The following is a 26,666-nucleotide window of genomic DNA, read 5'->3' as shown; positions in this document are numbered from 1 at the left end:
AGCAAGGGTCCCAATATTAACCTCTGGGAACCATGACAAATCTTACTCTGGCCTAAAAATTGACACTACTCTCTGTTTCCTGTTACTCAGCCATCTTTCCTCTGTCACAATGCCCTGGATTGCATCCCCCTCCTTGGTAAAAACAGATGCAAAGTTTTCACGTAGCACCTTAGCCACCTCTTACCACCAGGTGTGAATTCCTTTTCCTATTGCTAATTGGCCTTAGTCATTTTACTATTGATATGTCTGTAGAAATATTTCTTCTTTATGCTGGTTGTCAATATTTTTGTATAAACCCTCTTTGCTTTTTCACCTCCCCTCTGTACCTTCTGCACTCCCCTTGGTTTGAGGCTGTGATTTCCACCTGACATCCATCTTAAAGGAGGCAAGGCTGCTGTGAGAAAAAAAAGCTTCTTTCCCTCAGCCAGTCATTAGGGAGTGGAATGCATTGCCTGGAAATGTGGTGGGGGCAGATTCAACTGAAACATTCAAGAATGATTAATGTGTTACAAATTGTAAGCAGCGATATGGGGAAAGGTAGGAGATTGGCACAAGATAATAGAATCCATACAGGGCACAATGGGCTGAATGGCCTCCTTATGCAATTCTGTGAAGACCACGTTTTCTTTTTTTAAATTTTGATTTCTTTATCTTTAGGGATGTCTTGAATGGGTTGCCCTCCCTTTGCTTTTTAAAGGAATATACCTCAATTACTGGGAACCATGCCTTTTTTAAAACCTTTAAACATTTTGTTCTCCTCTATCAGGCCTAGCATTCCCTAGAATTCCCTCCTCCCCAGTCATGTATTCCTACACCGGTGAATGTGTTTACAATCATTTGTCAATCATTTTTGCAGGATAGCCCCGTCCATTCTCACTTCCACTTTTTTTTATCACTCTCGTGCAATTATCATAGGTCAGAGAGTGTACTGGAACCTCCCAGCCAGGGATGTGAGTCACTCTGCCATCAAGCAGCCTAACAGAGAAGGGGGAAACTTGTTCCATTGTTACTGTTGTGTTTCTCAAGAGCAGGTGAAGGAGTTTGACTTCACTCTATACATTTAATGCTCATTGATCAACAGCGAATGACAACACGGAAAAAAAGGATAACTTGCTCCAGATGATGGGAATCTATTCCGATTTGTTATTTTTGCTCGGTAAGTTACAGGTTTACTGTTTTCCGTTTTCTAAGGGGCGAGAAAGCAGTTAAGTTTGAACATCACAGAGTTTTATTGTAGTTGTACTTTGTGAAAACACCATGTTGATTTCCAAAGGATATATTCAAATTAAATTGCTTTACTCTGAAAAATCTTAGCACTCCAAGTTTTCTGTAATAGAAGAACTTTGGAAGAGTTCATTAACAGAGCTGTTACATTTCAGGCCGTATTAGTTAACATTAAGTACTTCCCATGTGTTACAAAAACTCAAAAGGTTCCTGTGGGAGCTTCGCCCTTCAATTCTTTACCCTCAATTTTATGACAACGGCAAGTCAGCAACGATTTACGAGTGTGTGTTAAAGTTCTATCAAATATCTGCAGCACTTAGAACCTGTGGTCACACCAGAGGTGACAAGTTCATATGGTTTACTAACAGTTCAGGGTCAACGGACGATGCCTAGGATTGCAAACGGAAAAAAAGCACGATTCTTTAAGCGAAGATCTTTTGCAAGTGCGAGTTACACTGAACGGGATCTAGCTTAGCTCTGAGATAATTCGGGTGTTCCATCTGCGTCCTTACTCCAGAGCAAGTTCATTCTAGTCCAGGACCCAGATATAAGGCAGAAATTTAGGAAATAAACGACCAGAGCATTTTGAAAGGAATACATACAATGTTTGGAATGATAAATATTTAAACGGTTCTCACAAAATGTACTGCTGAGGAGAATTGATGGTTGCCAGAAACCTCTTCTCCCAATGTTATTCGGTCGTTTAACAGCTGAATATTGCCGTTGTCTTTTACGTGAGATGCAGATAAATCGTTTTCTGCACCTAACTGTAACCTCTTCAGGTTTGTTGTGTTTAATCCACACTGAGAAACAAATATTAGTGCAAACGCCACAAATGTATAAAAAACAATATTCTAATTTTACAGCTTTGACTCAGTATGCTACATGCCAGAAAGTCGCCGGTGAGTACTGCTGTTACATTCAGCGTTGTTTGTAAAGCGCCCTGTAATTATACAATTGAAATTTCTCTGTTTAAGTTTATTGCCATAATTGTTCGAATTATATATATATATATATATATATATATATATATATTTGATGAGAGACATTGTTCACAGAGTGGGTTGTGGTGCATAAGGAGTCTCTTTCGCCCATCACGTGACTCGTGGTTTATCTCATAAATAAACATACAGGAGGTGTTGTGTCCATAAAGTCAGGCGAATTCAAAAGACTTCAACCATAATGCTTGTTGAACTGAGCCTAAAGCTAGTGTGAGGCTCAAGAACACCACAAGTAGGAGCTTGTTAAAACTAAGACTCCAGTAAAAAGAATTTCTTAATTCCGTTCATTTTATATTTGTTCCTTTCTGGGATGTTGACATCACTAGTTGGGCCCATTTATTGCCCATCTCTAATTGCCCAGAAGTTAAGAACCAGCATATTGTTGTGGGTCTGGAGCCACATTTAGGCCCAGACCAGGTAAGGACAGTAGATTGCCCTTAAAGGGCATTAGTGAACCAGATGGGTTTTTACAATAATAAACAATGTTTTCATGGTAACATTAAATTCTTAATTCCATATTTGTAAATTGAATTTAAATTCTACCCTCTGTAGGATTTACACTTAGATCGGGGCTTTCCAAAGATGGGACTGGGAACCGAAGTGGGGTTAGATGCTGAAATATTGGGTTCCTGAGCCCTGAGTTCTCAATGGCCTTAGTTATAACAGATTATAAAAACAAGTGCTCCTGTTCTAAAAGCCCCCTGCTTTCCCAGCCCTTGTGATCTATACTCATTGTTTTTATTGAGTGGTTGTCACAATTTTCCTGCCTCCATATGGGGTCCCAGCATAAAAAATTGTAAAGCACTAAATTATTTATTCATAATTAAAGTGAAGCTTTTTTTTCGGCTTAGTACAAATGTGCTGACGAAGGTAGCCAACTTAATTAAATCACTATAGACGTCATCTCAGCTCTTAGACAGCATTGTGGAGAGCAGATAAGAGCAAAATACTGGCTATCTTTTCACTTCCAGTGATGAATTAAAAAGCACCATAGTATGTGTTGTCCACAGACGTCAGGAGCTGTAAAGATCTTTGCAGAACACAATGATAATTGAATGTGTCTAGCACTGTCATCCCTAGAAGAAGAAATAGCCCGACGATGATTAATTAGATTAATGGCTGCAGTTCTGAAAATGAAAATAATAGGGAAAAAGGCAGAGAAGTTTGAGAGGAGTAATGAAATCTAAAAAAAGTAAACAAAAATGTGGGAGACCAAGATACAATGATCACAGCTTTCTGTTTCAGCCATTCTAGCACTTTCTGCAATAGGAGCGTATGTTGGAAAATTCCACACTTATCCATGATTCTCTGACCATTTATTTTTAATCATAGGGGTGTGAAACTTCCCAATATGTGCATCAAAGTGACATCAGTAACATTAAACAAGAACATCTCAGTGTAATTTAAAATTATTGTGTGAATCCAAGTGTGAAGTAGTAAATAACAAACTATTAAGGTAATTATAATATATTAGCAACATAATGAATGTGAATGTGAGTGCTATTAAGGTCAAAAAAGGTAGATTACATTGTGAGAAATAAAGAACAAGAATTTCAAAATGGCTGATAAAGATTTTCAAATGAAATTGAAGAAAAAGTTTAATAAATGGGCTTCCTGTGAGATGTAATAACTCATTGACAGATTAACAGAAGAGTTTGAGGTTAAAACTCAAAATGCTTATTATTATTCCTGAGCCCCTCACCTGACTACATTAAATTGACAATAGATTTTGGGAAATTCTGTGCTGTTCAAAAACAACAACAGTTTATATTTATACAGGACCTTTAACATAATAAATTGTTCAAAAGTGCTTCATGGGTGCATTTGAAAACTGAATAACACTGAAGCAGATGAGGTGATTAAAAGTTGGTAAAGGGGCAGAATTTTAAGGATGCCTTAAGGAAAGAAAATGATGTAGAGAAGTGTAGGGAGGAAATGATGAAGTTTAGGAATGAGCAACTGCTGCTGCAGCCACGAATGGTGGATGAAAATTGGGTTGCTGAAGGTTGCCAGAGTTAAAGGAGCACAGATAGCTTGGAAGAGTGTGGAGTTTAGGGAAACCACAGAGTTTGAATGGATCTGTGAAAAGGATCAGAACTTTGAAATCAAGACATTGCGAGACTGTGAACAAATGTTGGTCAGATACAGGGACTGAAGATGTGAATGGGGCTTAGTGCAAATTAAGATTTATGTGACACAGTTTCTGGTGATCTCACGTTTAGCGACAGTAAAGTATGGGAGATTAACCACTGCACTGGAATAGTCAGGTCTAGTGATAACAAAGGCACGAATGAATGTTTCAGCAGCAGGTGATTTGAGATGGACTAATTTCGGCTTTGTTACACAAATGAAAATTGTTGGTCTTAAAGCTGGAAATGTGTATTTGGAACTCCTCTTGAAATTAAGTATGACACCAACATACAAATACAATTGATTTATCATCAGACTGTTGCCAGGGAGAGAGATGGAATCACTACAAGGTAAAGAAGTTTGGAGAAGGGAATAAAAATGATGGTTTCGGTCTTCCAATTATTTAACTGAAAAATGTTTTGGGTTATCCAGTTCTTGATATTAGACAGCCAGTTTGAGGAAACAATTTAAGCATTATGGCTTGGAGAGTCTGATTAACAATTTCAAACAACATTGGATGAATTACCCAAATATAATTGTAAATACACTTCCTAAGATCTTTTTAAGATCAAGATGCATGTCTCCCACTATGTTACGCAATTAGAAGCAATGTAAATAAAAGCAATGATCTCGAATTTCCAATCTGACAGAAATCCCTCTGAATCCATGATATTTGTACTCACTTCCAGTGTTCTGATCCCAGTGGATCCTCCCAGGATAGTTTCAGTTAGATATTGTTGTTGAATTCCTTATGTTATTTCCTTTGTGTTTAGCTGCTGCAGTGGCTGGTCACTCCTGTTGAAGAAAATCATTGTTTATAATTTGCAATAGGTTTGTCTCTGTTTGGTGTATGTGGTTTAAAGTTCAGCATGGAAGCCAGCACCACTAAGAGCCGAACTCCTTGATGGTTTTTAACCTTAGTATATAACTTTATAAGAAATTTATAGTTCCTCTACATATTTGTAAATTTGGTTAACCATTATTAACGAAGTGCAAATATTAATCTGTGAAAATGTCAAATGTGTTTATTCCCAAGTATTCAAGAACAACCCAGCCAAGTTTAGCACAGCTTGATAATTGTTTAACGTGGCCTTACGAGTCTTTAAATGTAAATTTCTTACACCATGTTTTTCATTAAGCTACTCACCTAACAGAAAGAGAATACCACATTGTTAGCAGTTTCCTGCAGTAGTTAAAAATAAGTCTGGTAATCTAAATTCCGATTTCCTGAACCGCTTCCCTACGTGTGCAGCCATATCCTTGGATGGAAGTGTAGTGAAAACTATGTTATCTAATGGGAAGAAGGTGTCCTCTCTCTGATTGTTTTGCAGGAAACAGAGCTGTAAAATCTATTGTCAGTAGCTTCTCGCACCAGATAGCAGATAATTTTATTCTGCAAATGCAATCTCATCAAAAATTGAAACACTTGCCAAGCTTCAAAAAAAAATTAATTTCCTCTGTTTGCATAACTCCAGGTCCCACAGGCAAATGGACAGCATTCAAGCTAACTTTGATATTGAAGCTTCTTCGATAAACCAAACACTATTAGTGAAAGAAACATGCAACATTTGTAACTCATGTAAAATCAGAACCAGATAATAATGCAACAATTCATGCACCATAACCACTGCACAAAATTACAAAAAGTGTTCCTCTCTTTTCATGTCAATGAAATAGCATGGTTAATTAATCTAAAAATTAGCTAGAACTACTGGAAGGTTTGAGTTATAAGGAGAGACTGGATAGGCTGGGACACTTCTTCCCCTGGAGCATAGGACATTAAGAGGTGACCTTTATAGAGGTTGAGAAAATCATGAGGGGCATAGATAAAGTGAATTGTCAACATATTTTCCTTAGAGTAGAGGATTCCAAAACTAGGGCATAGGTTTAAGGTGAGGGGGAAAATTAGTGACCGGAGGGGCAACATTTTCACACACGGCGGTGCATAAATGGAACACGTTACCAGAGGAAGTGGTAGAGATGGATACAATTACAACATTTAAAATGCACCTGGATGGGTACATGAATAGGAAGGAGAGATCAGGGCGAAACACAGGCAAATGGGACTAGTTCGGTTTAGGAAAACTGGTTGGCATGGACACGTTAGGCTGAAGGGCCTGCTTCCGTGCTGTATTATTATATGACTCTATAATTTTAAATTGGTCAGGCCATCTTTAGAATACTGACTTCATTTCAGGTTTCCCTGCTTTAGGAAAGGTGCTGTTAAATTTGAAAGGGTTCAGGAAAGATTTATAAGGATGTTGCTGGGATTGGAGGAATTGAGCTATGAGGAGAGGCTAAATGGACTGTGGCTCTTTTCCCTGGAGCTGGAGCCTGAGGGGTGACCTTTTAAAGAGGTTTATAAAATCATGAGGAGCATGGATAGAGTAAACAGCCAAGATCTTTTTCCCAGGGTATGGGATTCTAAAACTAGAGGACATACTTTTAAAGTGAGAGGGGAAGAATTTGAAAGGGACCTGAGAGGCAACTTTTTCACTCAGAGGGTAGTGCGTGTATGGAATGAGCTGCCAGTGGAGTTTGTGGAGTCTGGTAAATTACAGCATTTAAGAGGCATCTGGATGAGTACATGAAAAGGAAGGATTGAAAGGGATTTGGGCCAAATGCTGGCAAATGGGACTAGGTCAGTTTAGGATATCTGTTGGCATGGATGAGTTGGTCCAAAGACTCTGCTTCCATGCTGTATAACTCTGTAACTCTAAGATTCCAATTCAGATCATATACCCATCATGTAGGGAAATTTCCAATGCAATTGTGCCTAAAATCAGACAGAGTGTGTCATAATTCATGCAGCAGGAACTACTGTCGCCTTATTGCCTATAACAGGATTTCCTCCAGCATTCCCACCACTTCAGCTCTGCCAGGACTACTGTCAGCACTCCTTTCTAGAAAGTTATAGATAGTGAAGGATTTCCCTCATGTCTGCCCAGCTAAAAGCCTTGGTCTCAATATTCTTTGGGATTTTGTTTGATCTCTGTTAGAGCTCTTCTGCCTCTTTAACATCTTTCAACACTTCTGCTGGTGCCTCATTGGCTCTAGACTTTGCTGTTGGTTGGAATTCTGCTGGAAGCCCATTATACATTCAGGATAAAGCCAGCAAAATGGATAGGAGGTGGGACAATTTCAGAGGGTGGCGGAAATCTGGAGTACACGGCCTGGGAGGGCAGTCGAGGGAAACCTCACAAATTGTAAAAAGTATGTGAATGTGTAATTCAAATGTCATAACATTCAAAGCTAAGGGTGAAGCACCGGAAAAGTGGGATTAGTGTAGGTGGATTGATATAGACTCGTTAGGCTAAAGGGCCTTGCCTATACTGTATGGCTGTGTCTCTAAACTGACATGGCGCTGAACAATCCACAATGGCACACACATACTGTACCTCACCCTCTAGAAGAGATTCATCCACTTGTCAAATGAATGAAGTCCTGTTCTTCAATGAATTCCACACTTCTACAAAGTGTTGCTTTCGGCATCAATTCCAGATGGGCAAGTCGTTGTGAGCTAATACATGCCTTTTTAAAATATGCATTTTTGAAAGTAATTGACTGATGGGCTCGGGCATTTCTAGATAAACATACATTGTATCATTACATTTTCTTTGAGCTGAAGGATTTTGTTCTAGAATACTTACCACCTTATCAGGTATGGCTATGTCTTCTGGAAGCTGCTCACCAGTCTTCTGCTCTGAGCAATGTATAGTTCTTGCCACCTTGTGTGTCACTGCTACAGCTGGACTGTCTATCCTGGCAGTAGGTCATGAGCCTAGAAATCCAGTAATCCCTCCACATGAGCTGATCTCCCAGTGAAGATAGGATGGGTGCTGGAGCTGGTAAATTTAAACTACTCCCCATGTTACTGCCTGTGTTGTATGCAGAAATACATGGTTCCTATGTCTGAACAGGGGTTTACTTCCAATGCTCTCTCGTGCTTATAGCTTTTAATTTAGTTTCCCTATCTTTCTGTAACCACACCCAGTTTTGTCTATCACCACACAAAACAGAAACACATAACGAAACACAGAACAATTGAATAGTAAACATCCCAAAAGACAAGTTCCCAGTATTGTACATTTCAGACTTGGCCCAACTAATAGTAATTTGTAGGTATGATACCAGAGAGCTGACAATATTCTTGGAAATGCTTAGTGGTAAAAGAGGGCACTATAAAGGAAAGGAAACTTAAAAATTAGTAAAAATAAGATTCGTGTGTACACTTCCATATTACCCTTCCTGTAACTGTTATGACCCAAGCAGAATGTGATTAATAGATTTGGTATATTGCGTGATTCAACTTCTTCACATTAAGCTAAAAGGACTAATTTTTATCTGTATTCTTTTCTTAGGCCAATTATCAAATCCAACTCTCCAAGGTCCGGAAAAAGTTAAATTAAATGAAACGGAAACAATTTCCTGCATTGCGTCGAGTGAAAAGCTTTCAATTCTGTATAGTTTGTACCGAGGCAAAACACTCGTTCAAGTACAGAATGTATCAACATCTGAACCAGCTAACTTCTCAGTATCATTTCACAGTCAGACTGATGGAGGGACTTACAAATGCAAAGTTGAAAGTGATGATGCCATGCAAACAAAATACAGTAACAGCATCAACATTATTGTACTAGGTATCATTGAAATGTAACAGGGTGGAACCTTTCCTGTGGAGGAGAGAAGGGGGTGGTGGGATTAATATTTAGTCCATACAACCAAACATTAATTTCCCTGAATCATGTGCAAATTTTAAACATTAACTATCCCACTGGGCAAATCTCTTCGAATAATAGCCAAATAAAGCATACTTCAAAAAGTAATCTGAAACCCAAAATAAATTACCGACTAGATTAATGAACAGGAATGGAGATTTTTCATTAAATCCACAGCCAGTTTCCTTTCCTCTCTCACAGCTCCCTGGTCCACTGCTCACATCAGCATTGCCACTTTACCGCTCCTTGCTCAGACCAGACATGGCTAAATTAAACTTGTTCAAATAATAACTCCATGAATTGCGAAAATGTGTTTCTCTCCATTTCTGTTTTCTGCCCCTTACTTTGAATTTGTTTTGGACTCTAATGCTTGTACCTTGCCCAAGGCTGCCTGATTATTAGGAGCAATTTCAACATTCCAATGAGTTTGATCACTTGTTTTGATTGCATTCACATTGGAATGGTGTAATTTCACATCTCATGCAGGACTGTGTTTGCATTGCTCTGGTTTATAACAAATAAATATCAAACTTAAAAGAAATTCCATTTCGGTGTTTAAGTTGTTTATTCTACATTAGGTACGTTATAGGGGTAAATGAATTTATATCCACAAAATGCCAGGGTCCAAATGGAATACAATGAGGGATGCAAGGAGAAATGGAGATAAAATGTTATTAAACCTGATACCTTTATTGAAAGCATTACAATCCCAGCTGATGGTATTACTGGAAAGTCAGATTGCAAAATGAAATCTGGTTTGGTAGACCATAAGTTTTGTTTTACTTTCTGGTTTCCACAGCTAAGCATATTCACAAGAGGCTGCTGATATACGTTTAATGAAATGTTTAAATTTTAAAAGGCTGGGGAATTTAAGTCACTTCAGACCATAGCACCTAAAGAAACCTTAAGTGTGCTTTTTTCAATTGTTTACACTTTATCCTTAAAACTGAGGCACCCACACTTCATTTAAGGCTGCTTGAATAGGACGAAACAGGGAGGGGTTGAATTCATCAACAATTTCAAATGGTCCAAGAGATTTTTTTTGCTTGTATGTTTCATGCTCCACCCACTACTTTGTCAGCAAAAATGGAATCTACTAGAAATTGTGTTTGGAATTCTCTGTCTGGTCTCACCTCCCATTTTTAATAGTCTGCCAAGGTGTTACAACTCGGTGAAAATCTGCACCTCAGTTTTTACTTATCCATAAAGAATTACAGCTTGTTTGACATCCATAGCTGTAACCTAAGGCCTCCAGCTGAACATTGGGGAGATTGAAGCCATTGATTCCATCCCCCTTCTTGGTCCCTACTATAGGCTGAACAAAGCTGATCTCAGCTCCTGTAATCTGATTGGTCTTGATGTGTTTCCAACCTGCCTGTTCTACTATAACTTTGCCTGCATCCATACCTTTGTTACCACTGGACTCAACCATTCTATATCTGCACTGGCTGACCTCTTATCTTTGCCCCTTATAAATCAACTTGTCCAAATTCTGCTGCTCATATCCTTTCCTATGCTAAGTCCTGTTGCCATTTATTATCTATATAAGATTCCCCAAAAGCTTCTAAATTAAGATTCTGATCCTTGTGTTTAAACGTTTCTCAATCTCAGTGATCTCCTCCAACTCTTTATGACTCCTTGGAGTCACTGTTTATCTGATTCTAGTCTCTCATTCATTCCATCACAAGCTCACTGCAGCACTGACAACTGCACTCTCACCTACTTAGCCTGCATCCTCTTAATTCTTTCCCTACAAATTTCTGTCTCTCTAACATTGTGTCCTATACAAGAATTCCCTTAAATCTCCCCCAGTTGACCAAGTGTTTCACCACCCCCTCCTAAGTTCTCATCACTGACTCAGAGTCTGTTTCTTTCTTCACACTTTGGGAAGGGTTCCAGGATGTTTTCTTTATGTTAAGAGGTGCTTTACAAATAAAATCTGCAGTTGGTGTAGTTCTTCTATGGCAAAGAGCCATTGAAGAACTGCACCAGATCATCTTCATGACTTGATTTCTAATTGTGACTACTTTTGGATAAGGACTAATACATACAAGAACGTAAAACTAAATTTAATCTTCATTTTTTTTTAGCTCCAGTGTTGGGAGTTAGTATAACTTCAGTACCAGATCCACCTGTCCTAAAAGTACATGACAAACTGACTCTAAACTGTTTAGTAAAACAAGGCTCTGGAGTGACCTACCAATGGTACTTTAATAAACAGGAACTATTATCAAACTCTTCAGTCAAAATAAACCAATCCAGTCTAGTTATTGATCATGTTGACCTCAAAGATGCTGGTGACTATCAATGTAAAGCAAATAACCAATTCAATATGACAACATTCAGTATTGCCAGCAATTCCACAGAAGTAATTGTTAAAGGTAAGTTTTTTATATTTTGTTATTCATTTATTTTGTGATGATACAAGTGAACTATGCACCACTTTAATTTGCCCTCGTGGGGCTCATTGGAAGAATGCTGTAATGAGATTTTGAAGGCGATAGTGATAAAAAATTAATGAATGAAGCAAGAGTGACAGCAGGTGCCTCAAAGATAGTAAGTTACATTTAAGAAAATATGAGAACCGTATCTTAAGTTGATTTTAACTCGTGCTGAGTGGAAGATTGACTGCCTATTAAACATGCTGCCATATTTCTGTGAAAATCAATAGAAAAAGCAATGATGCTGACAATATTACACAGCTGACTCACTACTGCTAGGAGGTGAATGTTACAATTACCCCCAGGCCTTTGGATAACCTCATTCTTACAAAGTGTCAACTGTGGTACTTCATACTTTTCAATCATAAACCACCATGACCACACTATGATAATTTGACTATATGACCAAAATTTATTATACAAATATTAGCACATTTCAAAAATAAAGTACTGTGACATACTGGAAACTGAAAATAAAATCGAGAGAATGCCAGTGATATGCAACAGTCAGGGTAGTACCTGAGCAACAGAGCTAATGTTTCAGGTTAATGATGTTTCATCAGTCCTGTTCTCTTTAGTCAATTGTCTGGCTTGCTCAAAATTCTGTGCATAATTTTCAGTCACTACTCCACATGCAATTATAACACAAAAGCTTAACAACTGCTTTGAGAGATGATTTTATTTATCACTCCTGCTATTTATAACAAATTCAGATGCGATGGTGGCACATCGATGCATCCTTTTCTGCATTCATTTGGAACCATCTCAGTTCTGAAAAAGCTGAGCATGGTTTTTGACACCAGTAGGACTGTTCACTGCATTAAGTTCTTGGCTCTGTTCAGGGCTGGTCACTTAAAATATGTGAAATGTATTTTTTTAAAGGAAGGTAAACTTTCATTTAAGTGTGTTATTCATGCTCCTCATTTTCTTTTTCAAGTTCCAGCATCGAATCCTGATATCTTGGCAGATGTAAACTTTGTGAATAAGGATGGCATGTACCTAACTATTAGATGTTTATCGCATGAAGGAACCCTACCAATAGTGTACACATTGTATAAAAATACAAGCTTTGTGAACGACTACTATGCAGAAAGCCATAGAGAAGGTCAATTTATTGTATTAGAAAGTTACACTGACAAACTGGGAACCTTCAAATGCAAAGCTACGAATGGATTTGAACCAAAATACAGCAATGGACTGGATGTAGGTATGAAAAAAATGAATGTTATAATCTAATTTATTGTGTTATAGCTTGTTTTATTTTCCAGTTATTTTGAAAGGGGAGCCTCATACTTTACCTGATGTATTTGCTAGCTTATAAACAGTGACATCATCCAAAGAAGCTTACCGTTCAAATAATGCTGAATGTAATGTTATTACATGCCAAAACAATTACTTACATTAAATGTGCAGTGGGAAATGTTCTGCATGAAAAGAGAACTGTTGTCATAGTTGGGGATATGTTTGCTAAGTTGGGAAGTTGGTTTGCAAACGTTTTGTCCCTTGACTAGGTGACATCTTCAGTGATTTGGAGCCTCCTGTGAAGTACGGCTGTACTGTATCTTCTGGAATTTATTTGGTTCCATTCCTGTTGCTTCCAGTTGTTCTCTGTAGTGGCCAGTATATTGGATCTAGGTCTATGTGCTTGTTGATGGAATCTGTGGATGAGCGCCATACTTCTAGAAATTCTCTGGCTGCCCTCCGTTTAGCTTGGTGTATGATCATTGTCGTGGGGATTATCAACATTGTACTCATAGGGATCATATTTATAAGAGAGGAGGAAACCAGCAACAAACTCTCATTCCTGGATGTGATAGTAGAAAGAACACCGAATGGTAACTGCACCACAACAGTGTACAGGAAAGTCACCCATGCCAACCAGGTCCTGAACTACAACAGCAACCACCCGACACACACACACACACACACACACACACACACACGAAGGCAGTAGGACCCTGGTCAAAAGGGTTATGACACTCTGCAGCACTCCCGGCGTACGAAGGGAAGAAGAAGAGCACCTCTCCAGCTTATTCACCAAGAACGGATAGCCCCACAACTTCATCTGCAGATGCCTAACAGACAAACAACGCGACCATGACATACCACGACCTTCTGCACCAGCCACGCTACTTTGCATAAACAAACGTCTCAGAACTGACAGCCACACTTCTCCGGTCACTCAGATTCACGACAGCCACGCTCAGACAACAACTCAACGGGACAAAAGACCTAAGACTAATGTGATTTGCAGGATGCCATGCAAAGGCTGCACAAAACACTATATAGGGCAAGCCGGCAGATAACTATTAATCTGCAACCATGAACACCAACTAGCCACTAAATGCCATGACCAACTGTCCCTAGTAGCCACACACACAGATGACAAGGACCACCAATTCAACTGGGACAACACAACAATCATAGAACAAGCTCAACAGAGGACAGCCAGAGAATTTCTAGAAGCATGACATTCATCCATGGACTCCATCAACAAGCGCATAGACCTAGACCCAATATACCGGCCATTGCAATGACTTACTGGAACTGGCAACCAGAAACAGCAGGAATGGAACCAAATAAATTCCAGAAGACACAGTACAGCAGTGCTTCACAGGAGACTCCAAAGCACAGAAAATGTCACCTAGACAAGGAAAGAAATGTCTGCAATTCAACTTCCCAGCCCAGCGAACATACCCATAACTACAACAACCGGCACCCGAGCTACAAATCGTAACGGAAATCTTGAAGAAGAGAACTGTATTTAAACAGGGTCATGTCTACACTTTTAATTAGAGCTTTATTTCAGGTTGCCACACACCTTAAAGCTCACAACCCACTGATTACTAATTACCTACATTGACATTGCTGATGGGCTTATGCGCAAAATGTCGACTCTCCTGCTCTTCAGATGTTGCCTGACCTGCTGTGCTTTTTCAGTGCCACACTTTTCAACTCTGATTCTCCAGCATCTGTAGTCCTCACTTTCTCCTATGTTTATATAAACAACTTAGCGTCATAGTATCGTAGAGTCGTACAGCATGGTAACATACCCTTGGTCCAACCATTCCATACAAATCATAATCCCAAACTAAACTAGTCCCACCTGCCTGCGCTTGGCCCATATCCAGCTAAATATTTCCTATTCATGTACTTAACTCAACGTCTTTTAAACATTGTAACTGCAGCCACATCCACCATTTCCTCTCGAGGTTCATTCCAAAAATTGCCTCATGTCTTTTTTAAAGCTTTCTCCTTCCTCATTAAAAATATGGCCCCAAGTCTTGAAATCCCCCGCCCTAGGGAAAAGACACCTGCCATTACCTTATCGATATCCCTCATGATTTCATAAACCTCTATAAGGAAGGTGATTTACAAGATTCCATGCAATCACGGCACATCCTATGCTCCAGTGAAAAATATCCCAGTTACTCAGCCGCTCCTTATAATTCAAACCCTCCAATCCCAGCAACATCCTGGTAAATCTCTTCTGAACTTTCTCCAGGTTAATAATATCCTTCCTATAACAAGGTAACCAGAACTGGACACAGTAATCAAGAAGAGGCCTCATCACCATTCTGTACAAATTCAATAACATGTCCCAACACTCCTATATTCAAAGGTCTGAGCAATGAAGGCAAGCATGCTACATGCCACATTACCCACCTTATCTATATGTGATGCAAACTTCAAAGCGTTATGTACTTGAACCCCTAGATCCCTCCATTCTACAACACTGCTCAACCCACAATTAACCCTCATGTTCTCTCATGCCATTAAATCTCAGTATTCCTTCAGACCATAACAAATGATAGCAGATTTGCCTTTTTATTTTTAAATAAATCAATATATATGTAATAATAAAGCAAACACAAACAAGATATACAGAAGTACAAATATTATATGTTTATCTTAGCACATTAAAGTTTCAAGTATCCTTTCCAGTGTATACAGCTGTTTCTTTGAGATTATTTTACATAGAAAGGGACAATCAGCTGACTTGATATTCATCAATTTAAAATCAGATTTCTCCAGTCTCCAGCATACAACATTGATCCTAAAGTGTTTTCACATTCTCACATTTTGTTGAGCACGTGTCACCCCACAGTGACTTCTGTCTCACTCAGGGGTATTGCTGCTGATTCCATTTTTTAAATTTCTTCCAAAATTTTCACTAAGAAAAATGCTGTATCTACCATTTCACTGGGAGCAGGAGTTCCTGCGGCTAAGGTATCTTAACTATCTGCTGATCTTTTTAGTTTCCAAAGCTAAAGGATGATGTTTATCCTCCTTTCTCGCAAGAACATTTCTAAACAATTCTGTATTTGAGAACCAATGCTGAAAAATGTGTTGCTGGAAAAGCGCAGCAGGTCAGTCAGCATTCAAGGAGCAGGAGAGGAAGAGAGTTTCTTCAAGGAAGGCATCCTTGCAAGAGGATTCGCAGTAGGTTAAAATCAACTAGGAGAAAGTGAGGACTGCAGATGCTGGAGATCAGAGCTGAAAAATGTGTTGCTGGAAAAGCGCAGCAGGTCAGGCAGCAACCAAGGAGCAGGAGAATCAACGTTTCGGGCATAAGCCCTTCTTCTTTCCTTAAAAGCCACGAAGCCTGACTTTCAGTGTTGAATTCTGTTTTAAGTCTATTAATGACAATGGTTTAAAATTCACTCTCCCACCCCACAGAAAATCATCTTTGTATATCTTAAACACGTCTCAGTGTCCCTCATTAGAAGACATGGGATCTGCTTTTAAGTAAGTCATCCCAATTTTATTAAGACCTCACTGGCCAGATCAAACCCCTTCAAAATATATTAAGATAGCCTAGACCCTAAATTTTCCTTATTTTATAGGTAAGTATAAGATGTTGCATTCCAGACACCATTCGATTGGTCAAGCTACATGACGTTTTAAACAAAATATCCTTTATTTTAACTGGAGTGCAAAAATACAGACAAAATAAAAGAATTAGTTTAACTGTAACTCTATTGAAATGCTTAACAAAATATATATCCAATGAACACATCCTTGACAAAGACAAATTCAGCAAAGTAGATTGCCTCACATGCAATTCTAGCAGCAGGAAGAAAACCCCAGCTTTTAGATGTAACAGAGTAGGAATAAAAACTTCCACATCCAGCTTCAAGACGCAGAAAGCTAAACATAAAAATCCTGATGCTGTGGGAGCTTGACCACACCCATTCAGGCTGCTTCTATTGTTTCAATGGTTTAAAAAAAGCCCGAAGGCCTCACAAGCTGTTTACTTTATTGGCTTCAAGCAAACTGCTCGTTGCCTCTGACTCAATCTTTCTCCATTTTAAAAATAAAGGACAAAATACACCTCTTAAAGCCATAGTATCATCACACTAAGAATTACCAAACTCTAGAATCATCATTTAAGAGGGGAAAGTGAGGACTGCAGATGCTGGAGATCAGAGCTGAAAAATGTGTTGCTGGAAAAGCGCAGCAAGTCAGGTAGCATCCAAGGAGCAGGAGAATCGACGTTTCGGGCATAAACCCTTCTGAAGAAGGGCTTATACCCGAAACGTCGATTCTCCTAATCATCATTTAAGCCCCATATGTATTTATTTAGCCTCCAGAGTGTCCACATTGCATTTGGTCTTTCTTTTGGTGAAGAAACCCTTCTTGAGGCAATCTTCCTGCAGGAAAGCAGCTTTAATACCAGTCGATCCAGCCTTCCAAGCATTTATTTTTAATGAAGCCAAGACAACTTTAACAATTTAATTTACTGTCATCAGTGAATCTACTGTATATACCTTGGTCCTGTTTTCATAAAAAGCTTGTGTCACTGGAATCATACAGCATGGAAATAGACCCTTGGTTCAATTTGTCCACGCTGACCAATTTTCCCAAAATTTGCATTTAGTCCATATCCCTCTAAGCCTTTCCTATTCATATGCTGAAAATGTGTTGCTGGAAAAGCGCAGCAGGTCAGGCAGCATCCAGGGAACAGGAGAATCGACGTTTCGGGCATAAGCCCTTCTTCAGGAAGGGCTTATGCCCGAAGCGTCGATTCTCCTGTTCCCTGGATGCTGCCTGACCTGCTGCGCTTTTCCAGCAACACATTTTCAGCTCTGATCTCCAGCATCCACAGACCTCACTTTCTCCTCAAAGATTTTCCTATTCATATACCTATCCACCTGTCTTTTAGGTGTTGTAATTGTACTTGCATCAACCATTGCTTCTGACAGTTCATTCTGTTTATGCACTACCCTCTGTGTGGAAAAGTTGATCCTCTCCTTGCTTTAATCTTGTGAGTTCCATCAGGGGACAGATTGTTCCATGCATATCCAGCCCTGCCGTAGTGCTGGTTTATTCTCTATCTGGCATCGCAGCGAACACCCAAGTTCTCTCCAAATTTGAGGCTTCGGTTATTTGGTATTTTCTTTTGACTTGCTTTCTCATTTATTCATGGCCACTAAGTCTTCCCTATGACACAGGTCTCTTCTCCTGGTTTGTTCTATATTTCTTAACCTTGTTAAACTATTTTATCTTGCGTCCTATCCCTTTCAGGACTGCTACTCTTTGATCTTCCCCAATTATTAATAAGATTTCTTTCAACAGTTTGTGATTTCTTTTGCATGGCATGTTCACTCCCAGACCCACTATTTGAGTGTACACGTGCTTTCCTGCCTTGTTTCTTTGTACTTCATGTTTCCAATCGATGGGCCTGATCCCCCGCCCCTCATCCTGTACATTCATTCAACTTTGATATTTTCCGGTGGCTTCCTCGCTCTACTTATTGAACTCCATTAGTTAGCCCCCTTCTGGTAAATCTTTGACTTTGGTACCCACAAAGTTTGTGCGAAGATTTGTAGCTCGTTGCTGTGGTTCTGTTCGCCGAGCTGGAAGTTTTTGTTGCAAACGTTTCGTCCCCTGGCTAGGCGACATCATCAGTGCTTGGGAGCCTCCTGCGAAGCGCTTCTTTGATGTTTCCTCCGGTGTTTATAGTGGTCTGTCCCTGCCGCTTCCGGTTGTCAGTTTCAGCTGTCCGCTGTAGTGGTTGGTATATTGGGTCCAGGTCGATGTGTTTGTTGATGGAGTTTGGTACCCACTTCTGACAGTTGTCCTTTGGGCCTTTTGTTGACTACCAAATTGATCTGTCAGAAGTAGCAGCTTGATACTAAAAGCTGTGCACCATTTGGTTATGAGACATCCTCGTTATTTTGCATCATCTTTTCAGAATTTACTAATTTATAATCCATACTAAGCAACACTTAGAGAACGCAACCGCACAGTAAGGTCACATTCTGTAAAATTACTACTTGTCTTTACTCATAACCTTCTCCAGTACCTCTCCATTCTTTAAGGCCCTCTCTCTTATTATTAACCATATATCCCTGAATGAAAATGTTTTTCACAATGGCTTCACCTTCTATCTTAAGTCTCACCAAATACCTTCTGAGACCTTAGCTTTCACAAAAGCCATTCTGTCTGCAGAAAGTGCATTCAAATGCACTGAGAAAATAGAATTAATTGTATCCCCTTCCCAAGCTGGAGGCTGATCACTTATTACTGATTGAACTTTGTTATTGATACCAAAAACTAACCGATATGGACATATACATTAACGACCTGCAACAAATTCTTAGCATGTACAACCCAATAATTTATAGCTTGGCTGATCTGCCAAAGGTTTATAAACCATCGTGTTGATTACTGCATGCTCCCTTTCACACATTCCAATGTTAAAAGAATTTTCTGCTCCATATATATAACTATCATGTTCATATTCACACACCTATCTCTAACTTCATCGCAGTTATCAATGAGAAATTTTGTTGGTAGTCAAAGTCCCCACTAAACACATCCATCACCAGTTCCCTAATTCCATTATGTCTCAGGCATTCCTTCAGGCCATATTAGAGGTTAACAGGAAACATCCAACATGCCTTTACTTAAGTGGAAGGAAGAAAAAAGAAGCAGATCCAAAAGGTTGCTTCCAGCTGCTCTCCTTACTTTATAAAGTGCTGCTGACAGCTGCTTTTCCTCTCCAATGTACTTCTTTTGTTTCTGTCTTCTTCCTTCCTCCTTCCAAAGTTACTCAGGTCCTACCCAAATGCTCAGTGGTCCAAGGAGTGAATGTCACTATTCCTGCTTTCCCTGGCTGGATGAGTGCTCTTTCCTGGAATACCACTATCAACGGTGTGAAGTGGAAGAAAGGTTACAGGTCTGCCAGAGCTGCTGAGTTTCTTCAGCACTTGTTTGTTTCAGATCTCCAGTATTCACAGTTCTTTGTTTTATTTATCCCAAACGAATTAATAGTTTCTTGAGAGATTATCAGGCTTTGTTTAAAAATAAGTACACCTTACTGCTACTGAAACATTCTTAACAAATACATAACTGAACCCTTAACATGCAATGGATTAGCTCCTCCCCTAAGGAAGAGTCCTTTATATCCTGATGAGTTGAGTTATCTTGATATAAATTAACCCTTTCAGGTACTAGCTGCCATATACAACACCAAATCCCCAAGAGGTCAAAGATTTGATTATCCTCAACCGTAAATATGCTAAAGGAATGAGCATCCACAGATTGTGGGATAGAAAATTTCAAAGATTTACAAGTGGCTGAATGAAGAATTTCTTCTCATCTTGCACCTAAATGATTGACCATTTATCCTGAGACTGTGCCCATTCCCCGTTGTCTAGTTTTCCTAGTCCATGAATTAAATTCTGTGTCAAGCCCCCTCACAATCATGTATGTTTTAATGAGGCCACCTCTCATCCTTCCAAACTCCAGGGAGTATAAGCACAATATTCACATCATCCAGGAGCCAATATTGTGAACCTATGATGTACACCTCTAGTGCAGGCATATCCATCTGAGAATTTATGGACCAAAACTCCGCACAGAGCTCCCAAGTGTGATTTTACCAGATCCCTATGTAAATGTAACAAGACATTCTTATTCTTGAACTCCAATCTCTTTACAATAAAAGTCAAACTAAATAAAGTCAACTATGGAAGTATGGGGGAGGTTGTGGAAAACTGCAGGTGAGTCTTCCTGGGCTATTGGCACACACCTTAGCTATACACTGCAATATTTATATGATCTCTACACTAGAAAACACATAAGAGCTTTACTGGTGTATACATGGACACAGAGGTTCTGTTATGATACTGTGTGCAGCTATTGTGTTTGCTTTGAAACCCCAAGAAAGCCTGTTACAATTTGCTCAATGTTCAGATTAGTTTTCTACATCTTAAATCAAATTTCATTGGTCATTCAGAGATTTCCGTTCTGAATTTCTCTTCAGATTTGTCTGTTAAATTGACCTCAAATCCAGATCCCCCAATTCAGGGCTACCAAGTCACGCTGAATTGCAGTATAACTTACCAAACCACAGGATTCTACACCTGGTACTTTGTGCATTCAGAAAATAATTCAACTGAAAGTACAAAACAGAATCAATTCACTCACATTGCAAGCCATCCTGGAAGATATTACTGCTCAATTAATGGACAAACTAGCAACTGGATTCAAGTTCTGGGTCAAGGTAAGGTGCTTTTTGTAATGTTAACATCAACTATGTAATCAATGTATCTTCTAGTGAAAAGATTCACAACTGCATTTTTAAAATAGCACATGACAAGGGATAATGATGTTGTGAAAAGCAACTTAGAAAGTATTGGTAGTTTCCAGTATGTTTCTTAGCCTTAAGATGATGGGAAAACAGTAAATGTAGACCTACATTGCCATAATATGAGTGCTGGACTCAATCTGAGTACTATTTATGTGAGAGAATCCCAATTTGATTCTTAAAATCCTGACTCCGACAGGAGCACTTATTGTCCTGTGGTGGGGCCTTGGGGAATATGGCAGTGGAGTGAACAGCATGGTAAGCCATACTCTTACCATTACATAGTCCTTCCCACCGTCATAGGTGCACTGCTGCGATATTCATTAACAGAGGCATTCAGGTACCAAGCAATATTGTATTGCATACAAATGCACTAAAGTTCATATGCTGTTTGTCACAGAATGTAACTTCCATGGTCATTGAGACAGAGGAAGAGAATAGTGAATTTATTAATTTTGTTGCAAAGGAACCACAGTAATTGATGACATTCTAATTTTCCAGATTCCAGTTTCCAAACAGTGACCGTTGCTGTCAGTGTAGCAGTCACAATGCTGCTGATTTTGGTTCTCGGATTGATTTGCTATTGCATTTCTCAGAAAGGTACGTAGTAAGAGTAAAATACTCACTGGTTTGAGTTGCAACTAATTTCAGTTCCACTCAGAAAGATAGATTATTTTAGCTCTGGCCTCAAATTTATTTTCAATTTTTAATGATTAATCTGCACCTAAGAACAACCAAGGTTGAAAAATGGTTACTTGTCCCATCAAAGATATAGAAATGTAAGGTCTGCACATTAGTGAGGGAACAGCAACAGGCTTTTTTTTGACATATCTAGAAAGAGATAATGGTAAATGGGAGGAATGTTATTTGGAACCCTAAAGACCCAGGTTCCAGTTCAATATGACCTAAAGAAACAAAATGCTCATCTCCTAATATTTTAATCTCACGCAGAAGAATTGTTGTAAACGAAATAAAAGCTGTGCAGCTGCTCTCTCCCAATCAGATGGTATGGATTTGGGTTGCTGCACTGTCTGCTGCTTGAATCTGCTGATGTTTAGGTCTTGTTATGCACTGATCCCTGTCGTGGAAATTCCACCTACTTTCTGAAGAACAGTGTGTTGCCATTGGTTTCTTCAGGTGGAATACTGGAAGGACAGACAATTTCTGGCAAGCATTTTGTCACACCCTAGAAAATGCATGCGACTGAAGATCCTGGTCTTTTTTTCTGTATTTATTATATATTGGTATTAGAAAAATGCACTTAGGTACAAACAGAACAATTTGCGTATGAAAAGCATTTCCAAAACATTATTGCAAGCATTTCCACTGAAAAGCAAAAGCAACAATATCCATTTGATCTTCTGCTTGTTTCTGTGTAATTACTCCCCACATGTTATTTATGTTAAATTGTGTTTACATTAAATGGGTTGAGAAACTGGAAAGGCATAAGGTCTTAAAACCCGTGATCTGTGTCTTATGAAACTACACCCTCAAATCTATTTGCTGGTCCACCTAGGTGAAACTACTTTTGTTAAGAATATAATTGTCATTTCCGCATTCTGATTTCTTTCATCTTCTAGTGTAATACAGATATAAAAACAGTAAGGTTCAATTTCAGAGGCCAGTACGTTTCTTCCTGAAAGTGCATGAAATGAAAGTGCAAGAGAAACTCAGCTGTTTTGGCAGCATCTATGAAAATAGAGGCTTTAAGTTTTTGAAACTAAAGAAGTCCTACTGGATCTAAATGTTAACTCTTCTTTCTTGCTCCATAAATGTGAACTCAATTCATAAATCTGGAATTAAAAGCTAGTCTAATGCTGACCGTGAAACAATTGTGGATTATTGTAAAAACCTACCAATTTCATTAATGTTCATTTAGAGAAGGAAACCTACTATCCCCTGGTCTGGGCTACATGTGACACCAAACCCACAGCAGTGTGGTTGACTTTTAAATGTTCTCATAAATGGCAGATCAAACCATTGCTTTTTTAATCAAACAGCGACAAGGTCTAAGAACAAGAAAGAAGCTGGATGGACCATTCAGCATTGATCTAAGCATTGGGAAAGACTATTGTAAATGCAGCCCTGTCAACCCCTACAAAGTTGTCCTCACTAACATCTGGCTTGTGCCAAAATTGAGAGAGCTGTCCCACAGACTAGTCAAGCAACAGCATGAAATAGTATTTCTCTCAGAATCATATCTTACAGACAGTGGCTCAAGCACAACCATCAACATCCATGGGTATGTCTTGTCCCACTGCAGGATAGATACACCAGAACTGGCAGCACAGTGGTATAGGTTCGGAAGGGAGTCCTCAACATTGATTCCGGATCCCATGGTCTCCGCCCACATCCCATGAACAAGGAGAAATGCTGCAAGACTTGCTGAGTTTCTCTAGCATCATTTTTGTATAATTTCGGATTTCCATATTTTACATTTGGTTTAGCCTCCGACTTAAAATTATCTTAAACTAGTTGTTGGGCCCCTTTGTGGATGAACAAGGAATCTAATACCTGTATTAGAATTCCACTATTAAATTTGTTCTATGATGATTAGTTCAGGGATTAGCAGTGGCTGTCACCATGAAGCAACTTTATATAAGAAAATATTAATGAAATTTAGCTGTGGACAAGTAAAATCCCTACTTTGGAGAAGCCAGCAACAAATGAAGTTAAATACCTCTGCCTGCATTGCCTGTGTGATTTTGAATGTCCTGTAGCTCACTATTTTAAAATCTTTCTCATTCCTGCTCTGGCTTCTCTATCTCTGATATTATACATAGTTTCAGTGAAACTTGACACACATTTCACAAGCACTATCTGATTACATTTCCTCAACACTCTGATGAATACATTGGCTTTTTCGCTTCAAACCAAGGATGATTTTGCAACATTTCCTTTTTAATTCCAGACACCATTGTCAGGAAGTTTCATTCTGATAATTTTTTCAAAATTTCTCAATGATAAAATGGATATGTTTCATGGGAAAACTAAAGGGTTCATATCTCTTGGCAAAATATTAAATTTAAAGAAATGTAATATAATTCAGCCTAATTTGGGAAAAATCATTATTTCCTTGTAAAGATTAACTTTTTTTTAAAGAGATACTCACTATGTAAGTAAATTTCTAATAGTTAGTTATGGATGCTCTGTTAGTGCTGTTCTTCAAAGAGCTTTTCTTTTAGCCCACAGATGCAACATTGACTAAATCCTAAGGACATGTTTCTGGCCACAATTTCTTCAATTGCAAGACAATCTGATTCAAGAAACAACATTGCCATCATTGTCTATGTCTCATTGAGAGTCAGACAGCAAGGGTCCTGTTGAAACAGTCTCTGCTCCTTGATAACTCTCTTCTTCCTCAGAGATTGATGAATCAGCTCCTTGAAGCTTTTATCAAGAAGTCCTATTGAAAATCTACTGAAGTCCTTCTCAGGTGACAATCAAAACTGGAATGTGAACTCATAAAATAATGGTCTTGAATCCTGCATCATGATGCTAAATTATTTAAAGAAATAGTATTCATTGTGCAGAGGTGTAAGGTTGTACTTTAAGTTTTCAGATGTTATACATTGCCAACAGTCACGTGTAAGAAAATGCTTTAAAACTGACCTGCACTCATTTCCTGCTGTGCCTCCATAAAGTTGTATATGCAAAGGAGCTAAAAGTCTTATCTTGAGATTAGTTTGCTTTCCAATATTTATGTAAAACTAATTACGATTAGTTAAGAAAATTTGAAAATAAATTAGTCCTCATCCCCCAACTCTCCAATTTTATTTTCAAACTGTGTATGTTTGGAGCAACTATTAAGTTTTTGAATAAAATGCAAACTGAGCTACAGGAAAAGCAGGTTAGGATCACAAAGGCGAAAGAAGGAATGAAGAAGGAACATGATGAGGAAAATATGCTGAAGAAACACACCAGTGTAGTAAACCATTTAATTTTACGTGTTTATTATTAAAACCTTGTGAATAAATTACATCTGGCATAGGCACATGTGTCAAATGTACATGTTCTGTGTGAAAATATTCTATGATTTTATAACTTAGAAATTAACATCTATTTTTATTCAATTATGATTTTAAAAAGTAAAGCAAAGAATATATAACCTTCTGGGCTTTGTAATACGGAGAAAGCGCCTGTAAATCCTAAAGAATGAATGTTGGGCTTTATTCTGCTTTTGGATTTATATTAAGCTTTAATTTTAGATTGTCCTTTAGAGTTAAACATTAATTATACCTAAATCAAAAAGGAATTGGTTCTGATCTTTGTTTAGCATGGATTTTTTTCTGTTTTGGGTTCGAACTGTTACCATGTTGATTTTCATCTCGTTTAGCTGAAGTTTCAGCAGTAGTGTAGTTGCAATTGGATAAACACTCATTGCAGTGAGATCTCTTTTTGTCCTACCCATAGCAGACGGTTCAGAAGCAGATAGATGCATGGTCCTCAGGGAACTCACAAGTTGCTCATCTGCATTAAGCAGCCCATGCCAAAATGGTAAGAATGCAGCTCTAATCCACATTAGATTGCTCAAGATCAGTTATCTGCCATTAAATCCATTCAACAAGTTATGATCAAATGTTTTGTTACAAAAGTTGTATATGGTTTTTATATTGGAAAAGGTTTTACTTTTGAGGCTATGGCTCCAACCACTGAAGGAGGTACCCTACCTACTCATCTGTGATGGTGGTCATGACTGCATAAAGCATTTATTTTTGTAATTGTTTAAGCAGATCTAATTGTCACAGAACTTTCAAAGTAGGGTAGAATTCTGCAGTGTGAGAAAGATTGTGAATTATCTTGTTGCTTTTAGACCAAATATATTTTGATACTGGATTCTGCAGAAATAATTTCAGCTTATTTGCTCTCTGTATGTGTGGGGCTGTATTTACAAAGCTACATAGTGTCTATTATTAGAAAGTATAAGGGACAGTATTCAAGATTAGCCTAAGATGCTGTTATAGGGACAATCATTCACTTGAGAGACCACCAAAGCGTGCTGTGTCACTATTTTTGAAATACATATATTTGTGAATTTTTTAAACTCATTAGCAATTGGTCATTATGCAAAAAGACACTTCACACTTGTAAGGTAGAAGATTTGTAAAATATTGTCCCTTTGATAAGATATGGTTTCAACTTCTTACATGTATATCTATTCTTAAGCTGTGCTTTCTTATTGTAAAATAAATGTACCTCAAAGCATTCTGTGACGTGTGCAGTTTGTTTTCAATTACTGGATGAAAAGTAGTTTCTAAAATTGGCAAATTACATCTAGTTGCTACTTTATCAATATTAACTCTTTTATCTACTGTAACTCAAGTGTTATTCCCACTTGAATGCCAGAGCCAGAGTTTGAGATTCAGAGAAACTGTTTTAGTGATGTGGCCACAATATTCACCTGTTTACTGCCTTAGATAGATGCCCCAGCTGCATAAATAGCACCTGGCTTCTGTTTGTGTCTCACCTTAAATTTGCATCAGTGTTAAATTATTCTTTGAACAAGACATTTGAGTTTACTATTTGCGGTGATGACTTTTTCCAGCTTAAGCAC

General features: G+C 38.5%; 1 protein-coding gene across 6 annotated transcripts; it reads left to right on the top strand.

Moving 5' to 3' along the window:
- Positions 1-988: 988 nt before the first annotated feature.
- LOC122562189 (Fc receptor-like protein 5) lies at positions 989-25,538 on the top strand. 6 transcript variants are annotated; one of them, XM_043714845.1, is made up of 8 exons: positions 989-1,156; positions 2,091-2,126; positions 8,717-8,743; positions 11,164-11,454; positions 12,452-12,721; positions 20,789-21,028; positions 21,614-21,712; positions 24,298-25,538. In XM_043714845.1, exons 1-8 carry the CDS (start codon positions 1,120-1,122, stop codon positions 24,318-24,320), a joined length of 1,023 nt encoding a protein of 340 aa, XP_043570780.1. In that variant the 5' UTR covers positions 989-1,119; the 3' UTR covers positions 24,321-25,538. The 6 variants fall into 6 exon arrangements, with proteins under 6 accessions (XP_043570780.1, XP_043570778.1, XP_043570777.1 ...); XM_043714843.1 differs by having other exon boundaries at positions 8,717-8,968; XM_043714842.1 differs by having other exon boundaries at positions 8,717-8,995.
- The last annotated feature ends 1,128 nt before the right edge of the window (positions 25,539-26,666 follow it).

Source organism: Chiloscyllium plagiosum, chromosome 24 (genome assembly GCF_004010195.1).
Source record: "Chiloscyllium plagiosum isolate BGI_BamShark_2017 chromosome 24, ASM401019v2, whole genome shotgun sequence".
NCBI lineage: Eukaryota > Metazoa > Chordata > Chondrichthyes > Orectolobiformes > Hemiscylliidae > Chiloscyllium > Chiloscyllium plagiosum.
Note: the sequence above shows the minus strand (reverse complement) of the source record. Positions and strands in the feature narration are given on the sequence as shown.